Source organism: Pteropus alecto, unplaced genomic scaffold (genome assembly GCF_000325575.1).
Source record: "Pteropus alecto unplaced genomic scaffold, ASM32557v1 scaffold68, whole genome shotgun sequence".
NCBI classification, from domain to species: Eukaryota; Metazoa; Chordata; class Mammalia; order Chiroptera; family Pteropodidae; genus Pteropus; species Pteropus alecto.
The window spans coordinates 5741274-5747986 of record NW_006441386.1 but is presented as its reverse complement, the minus strand read 5'-3'; the positions used below and the strand labels follow the sequence as shown (position 1 = coordinate 5747986).

Genomic DNA, 6713 nt, shown 5'->3' with positions numbered 1-6713 from the left:
AGAGACGGGGCCGGGGGCGGGGCCTCTCACTTGACCGCGCTGTCTGCTAGTAGAGGAGCAGCCGCAGACCGAGCGCCCGAAGCCGCAGCCGGCGGTTCCCCCGCGGCCCAGCGCCGACCTCATCCTGCACCGCTGCAGCGAAAGCACCAAGCGGAAGCTGGCGTCAGCTGTCTGATCCGGGACACCGCCCCCAGATGGCGCCTTGGCTCTTCCGCCCCCTCCCGCCAGAATCCCTGTCTATGTGTATAGAGCCCCCGCCTCTACATCACCTAGCTTTCGTCCACACTCAGTAAACGTTGCTTGGAATGGACAGAGGCTTTGCAGAGACGCTGGGGGTGCTGAGCCCCGCCCTTAGGTGTATTTCTAGAATTAGGACTGATTGCTGTGAGCTCTTCTGGGGAGAAGTTGCAATGGCTGAGGTCAGGTTGCATACTGCCCTGTCCTTGGTCAAATTTGCACAAGATCAAATTTGCACAAGGCCAGTTGCAAGATGAACTACCGGCCCCCGCTGGCCATTTGGACAGAAACTGCCTGTTTGAACTCTGGCCCCACAGCAGAACAGGGTGGACACAGTGCATGGTCAGGGGGGTAAGCACGGTGCGTGACCTTGTGTAGGAGGCTGTGCCAGAAAGCAAATATTCAATGATGAACAGATCCTCACTACTTACTCTAGTATGACTGTCAGCCCATGGCCTCAAAGGCTTTGCTGGTGAGTCTTTCCTAAAATGCAAAGACAGTAAGGTGCAAACTGGAGCTGTGAATATTGCAAAAGATGCAGCTTGTCACAAAGGCCATGGGTGGCATGGACAGCTGCTTCTGGCTAGGCAAAGCTGGTTTCCTTAGAGATGAGAGAAAATCTGCAAGGGGACAGATGCTTCTCAAGAGAATAATTGGCCATCAAACGATTCAGAGAGACCTTGAGAAAACCACTTGGGCCCCTAACTTTTTGCTTTTTGCAGATCCGTTTGCTAAAGTCTGGCATCAAGGACTGTCATAGGAAGCTGTGAAAAAATTAACCACAGGCAACCCCAACCTCTTTGCTTGTTCAGTTGCAGTTGTAACTTAAATAATTAAATACGGCATAGGATAAAATACTTATTTTCATAATTTTTAGTTTTTTTTTAAAAGATAAAGTCCTGATCAAACATTTTCCTTATGTTTTTCTGTATCTCTGATCCCCCGGAGGTGATCTTGTGCTGGTCTCATGACAGCGTGCTGGTGTGTGTGGAGGCTCCGGTAGTGGGTATTCCTGAGGTCAGTAGGGCACTCCAGATGGGCCTCTGCCATGCACAGAGAAGCAGACAAGAACGGGTGGTTGTACCCTGCAGGCACCTGGGTCTGAGTTAGGCCTGCACTGTCTGTGCAGCCAGTTTTCTTGAGTCTAGGCATAGTGTTGGGCTCTTTACATTGTCTCTAGCTCTGAGAACAACTCTTGTCAGGTAGGTATTTTATGAATGAGAAAACCAAGACTCAGAAAATGTGGGTGATTTGTTTAAGGTAATAGGGCAAGTAGGTGGCCGAGCTGGGAGGCAGATCCAGGCTTTTTTTTTTTTCTTTTCTGATTCCAAAGCCCTTCTGAACCCACTCCATTATCCTGACACCACAGAGCTCATGATCTGTGCGTCAGTCCTGGTGGGTGGTGCGCTGGCTGAGGGATGCTGAGAGTGGGGAGTGTAATGTGGCCTGGCTTCCAGAGCCCTCTCTAGTCCCCACTTCTGGGTCATGTCCTGGAGGAGTAACCAGCTCTTTCCTCTGCCCACTCCGGATGGAAAGACAGGACTTTGGAGCAGATGCAGTACACCCTCTGCCCTGGGAACTTACAGGGACCCACCAAATCCAGCCCCCATCTCTGTGATCACAGCACTCGTAAGTGCTCCCATTTGTAGCACTGCATCACCATGGCTACTGAAACCACCCCACTAATTCAGTCATTTCCCCCAGTCTTGGCTTAGTCACATGAGTGACAGTGCTGGTCAAGCCACCCTGGTCCCAACACACATTGCAGGGTAAAGAAAGAATCTAGGGGCCTTAGGAGTTGGTTCAAATCATCCTATTAATGCCCCCATCAACAGAAGGCAGTCCAGGCCAAACCCTGCTGTCCCTTCCCTATCGCCAATGGGCCAACCACCAGAAAGCCACACACATGACAGACTATGAGCGGAGGCTGTACAACAGACACCTGGTAGGTTTCCACATCAGGCACAGTGGCCACTTAGAAAAGGAAGAATGTGGACTTTAGAGTCACATGGACCTGGGTTTGAATCCTGAAGATTCCTCTACTGGCTGTGTGGCCTAGGGCAGGCCACTCAACCACTCTGAGCCTCAGTTGCCTGTAAAATGAGGATACAGATCTTTTCCTGTCAGCCACGCTGGGATGTTTGAAGATTATGTGAGATCCCAAATCCAAGAGAGCTGGGAGTCCCGGGCAAGTCTGACTGATGCAGCACCCCACCTCTGATATTCTGGGTACACATCTGTTCAGGTGCACCGGGAGCTGGTCCCTCTGACCCCGATTGTAAACCAGTTCATCCTGGATCCCTCCACAAGGAAGTGAGCCTCTGAGCTAACGAGACCCAGCTGTACCTGCAGTCAACCTCCCAATGACAGGAACGGCTGGAGTTGGGGTATTTCCCCTGTGTCTGAGGACATGCATTCAGGCTTTAACTGGGGCTGGGGCCTTGTGCAGGTAACCACCTGGAGGTTGGTCTCTCCCACCTGCAATCTCCCTTTACTTTTATAAAAGCCTTCTTCTTCATTGCTTCCTGAATGGGTCACAGGTCAGTATCCTCAGCCTTTTTGCATCTTAGTCAGATTAATTCCTCCAACTTAGAAAGTATTCACAATTTTGGGTCACTAATTCCAGTGGCAAATAGACGCTGAGAACACAGATATGTGCATATATACATACACACACATATACATACACACATATATGCTTTCAAATGACAACTCAGCAAGGGGAAAATGCTCTAAAAGAAAGGACATTATTGGGTCAACTGACAAAACTGGAGTATGAATGGTAGACTAGATAAGAGTATTGCATCAATGTCTGAGTTGGTAACTAAATTATGGTAATGCAAGAGAATAGCCCTATTCTTAGAAAATACTCCCTAAAGTATTTAGGTGTAAATGATGTATGTAACTTTCCCTTAAATAGTTCAGAAAAAAATTTTGCGCATATATTTATGTAAACATTATAGATACTTAGACATTCATTTATACACTTATAGGCAATGTTGTACACACACATGCACACGAAAGGGGTGGGGGAGAGAAAGCAAACATGATAAAACATAGAGGTAAAATGTTACAATACGAAAATCTGTCTAAAAGGCACATTCAGTGTTCTTCATACTATTTTTATTGCTGCAATTCTGCTGTAAATTTGAAATTATTTCAAAATAAAGTTAAAAGAAAAAGACAACCTCCAAACCTTAACTTTGTTTGCCTTTTCAAGGCAAATGTTATTTGTTTTGGGGTTTTCCATTTTAAGCCCTATATTTCTGGGTTCACGTGGAGGCAGAGGCTGATAACAGGAGCACTATGGCCTGTGATGTCTCCAACTGCTTCCTTACTTAGATTCATGTTAGATCTCAAGAAACTCCATGTGAACGTGGGGTGTGTGTATGTGCCCCTAATGAATACACACCTCTGTCTCTTTCTGTTCTCTGTTGATTGATTTAAGCCTTGAGATGCCAGCCCCAGTGCCTACAGAGGTCAGGTGAGTATGTGAATGAGTGACAAAGGCCAGGCATAAAAGAAGTCAACTACTAGAAATACAAGAAAACTTTCTTGATTTTTACTGAACTATATGGAAGCATTAAAATGGCATACAAGTAGGTATGATACTGGAAATTACATTTCCAAGTCATAGTGGGAAAAACTGAAAAAACAGAAGTAGTTCATAATTCATTTTCCCATCTCACAATCCCTTGGGCCTAGATGATTCTAGTCTTACATCCCAGAGGGTGTTGCTGGGAGCGTGTTCTTCATCATGTGGCGATGTGGAGTACGGAGTCCCACTGTGAGGCCTTTAACTGGGAGCAGTATTTCGTTTTACTCAGTTTCATAATGGAAAACAGCTGTTCACAAATGTAGGTACTCCCAAACATGGAGAGAATCTTTGCACAGTGGTTTCTATATTTTGGGTAGCTACTCCAGAGGTATTTATAGAATTCCGGTATTCCCACCTTGTCGTATTTGGTTTTCAGTACTGTGTTACACTGCAGATCAATAACCTCCATCTGCAATGCTTCATGCACGCTTTCGATTTTCATGGAGAAAGGGGAGCTAAACACGGTCAGTTCACTTTCATAGAGTTTGAAATCGGACAACCTTTTCTGGAATTCAGTCTTTAATTCCACGATTTTGGGAATGTAGTTCAGGCCATCGCTTTCATTTCTGGAAACCGATTTCAGTGTGGGAAAGTGGGCCAGATTATTCCTTGCTAAATGAGTTTCCCAAAGGCACAGTTTTGCCAGAAATGCTCGAATCAAGTCATACATTTGTGTAATGATTTGTGAATGCCCTTGAAGAGATATGTTCAAAGTGTTCAAATGCATCGTCATATCGACCAGGAAGGCCAAGTCTTTGATCCAGTCTTGAGAGCTCAGTTGAGGCAAGGGCTTTCCTCTGGATGACATAAAGGAATCAATTTCTTCCAATGATTCAAAAAATCTCTTCAGCACCAGCCCACGACTGAGCCACTTGATCTCTGTGTAGTACAGAAGGCTGCCATACTGGCTGTCCAGTTCGTAAAGCAAAGTTGTGAACTCGCTGTGGTTCAGTCCACGGGAGCATATCCAGTTCACAGAGTTAACTACCACATTCATGACGTGGTCCATCTTTAACTTTTGAGCGCAAAGTGATTCTGGGTGAATAATGCAGCAAACGGACTTCAGATCTGAGCCCTTGCAAACCATTGCCACCTTGGACTTAAGTTTTGTAACAAGTCCATCGTTCGCATCTACCATGGCAGGGGTGCCAGTTGAGGCCACGCTTACTAATTTTGACCAGTCAATATTAAACTTCTTAAGACTCTTCTCGACACGCAAAAATATCTCATTTCCAGATTTTGTACCTGTCATGGGCACTGTATCCAAAAGTTCTTCTGACACATCAAAATTCTCATCGACACCACGGATGAATATGGCTAACTGGCTGGTATTATTTATATCTGTGATCTCATCAATTGCAATAGAATATGCCACAAATGATTTGATTTTTTCACGTAATTTCTCCCATAAGTTCCCTGCCACATCTTCTACAGGCTGAATGGCAGCATTTTCCTTGGGACTCTCATTTGAAAACACTTGTTTTTGCTCAGGACACACGATTTCTGATGACCCTAAGAGATACTTTCTGAGTCCTTTTTTCAGCTCATGAAGCTTCTCGTCACGCACCTTCTCAGTGTACTGGTCATAGTGCTTACTGTGGTTGGTCTGATAATGGCGTCTTAAGTTGTATTCTTTTGACACGGACATGCTCTGTTTGCATATTAAACATGTAGGAATATTCTGCACTTCCACGAAGAAATATGCTCTCTCCCACTTTTCTTGAAATACACGGCCCTCTTGGTCTATCTTTCTTTTTCCCACTTTTGATAGAAACATGGAGACAAGAAATATTTCATTTTTCTCTTAACTCTACTATTAGAAAAGCAGCAGCAAAAGGACAATGATAAACAGGAGCGATAAAGTGGCTGGGGGCCTGGTTAGCTGGAGAGTAACCTGCTCCTGTAGAGAGAGGCGGCTGACACTCAGCTCCAGCAAACTGCTACCAGAGGGAACATGGGTCCACTGGGGCCAGATCTTCAGATTTCTGAAGAAAACCTGGAAATCGATTTTCATGAAAAAGTCCCTGGCTATTTAATGTTGGTTACTACTTCCCATTTTAAAAATGTATGTGAGCCAAACAAAAGACATCTTTAGTGGCTCTGTTTGCCACATCCAGTTTAAACAGGAATGATTTAAAAATATATTTGCATTTTAACATATTTTTTTCATTTGATTCTCAAGAAAATATTGAAATCAGAAAAGAAAATGAGCACAGGTATATGATTTACTTGCTGTGAGTCACAAAAGACATTGGTGATAGCCACAGAACCGCAAAAAACTTACTTGTTTTAAGTTTAAAGAACCTGGCCATGATGCAGGTAAGCTTTTCTTTGAGAGAACACAGACATAATAATTCACTTTAAGAAAATGTAGGCAGGACAGAAAGTCAATTTAGTGGTTGCCTGGGGCTGGGGGTGGGAACAGGAAATGACTGAAAATGGGTAGGAGGAATCTTTTTGGGAGTGATGGAAATGTTCTAATATTAGATTGTGGTGATAGTTGCACAACTCCATAAATTTACTAAAAACCACTGAATTGTGTACATTCTACACAAGTGAATTTTCTGGCATGTAAATCATGCCTCAATAAAGCTATTAAAAATGTGAAAAACCAGTTCGCCACCACATAAGTTTAGGAGTAATAACTGAGCATTTGAAAAGAATACTTTAGTTTCCAAACTTTAAATGAGGAGGTTCCTGTCTACCGCCATGCCACCTTGAACACACCCGATCCCGTCTGATCTCAGAAGCTAAGCAGGGTTGGGCCTGGTTAGTATTTGGATGGGAGATCACCTAGGAAGACCAGGTGCTGTAGACGTAAAAAATAAAAAAAATAAAGGATTGTAAGCTGACAAGGTCCTTGCAATCTGTGAAGTCA

General features: G+C 44.5%; 2 protein-coding genes and 1 non-coding gene across 3 annotated transcripts in view; 2 read left to right on the top strand and 1 right to left on the bottom strand.

Annotated features, from left to right (window-relative positions):
* The window catches only part of NCF1 (neutrophil cytosolic factor 1), a 16207-nt gene extending 15122 nt beyond the window's left edge, over positions 1-1085 (top strand). The window contains exon 11 of the mRNA XM_025051527.1: positions 51-1085. Coding sequence (XP_024907295.1) covers positions 51-175 — 125 coding nt within the window. The 3' untranslated portion in view covers positions 176-1085. The remainder of the gene's footprint in view (positions 1-50) is intronic.
* A 2692-nt stretch (positions 1086-3777) lies between these two features.
* The window catches only part of GTF2IRD2B (GTF2I repeat domain containing 2B), a 51564-nt gene continuing 48628 nt past the window's right edge, over positions 3778-6713 (bottom strand). Inside the window, exon 16 of the mRNA XM_006918527.3 lies at positions 3778-5596. Within this exon, the coding sequence (XP_006918589.1) occupies positions 3993-5596 (1604 nt within the window). The 3' untranslated portion in view covers positions 3778-3992. The remainder of the gene's footprint in view (positions 5597-6713) is intronic.
* Positions 6535-6653, top strand: LOC112485274. The gene has a single exon (XR_003048393.1). It is a non-coding gene; the product is annotated as a 5S ribosomal RNA (ribosomal RNA).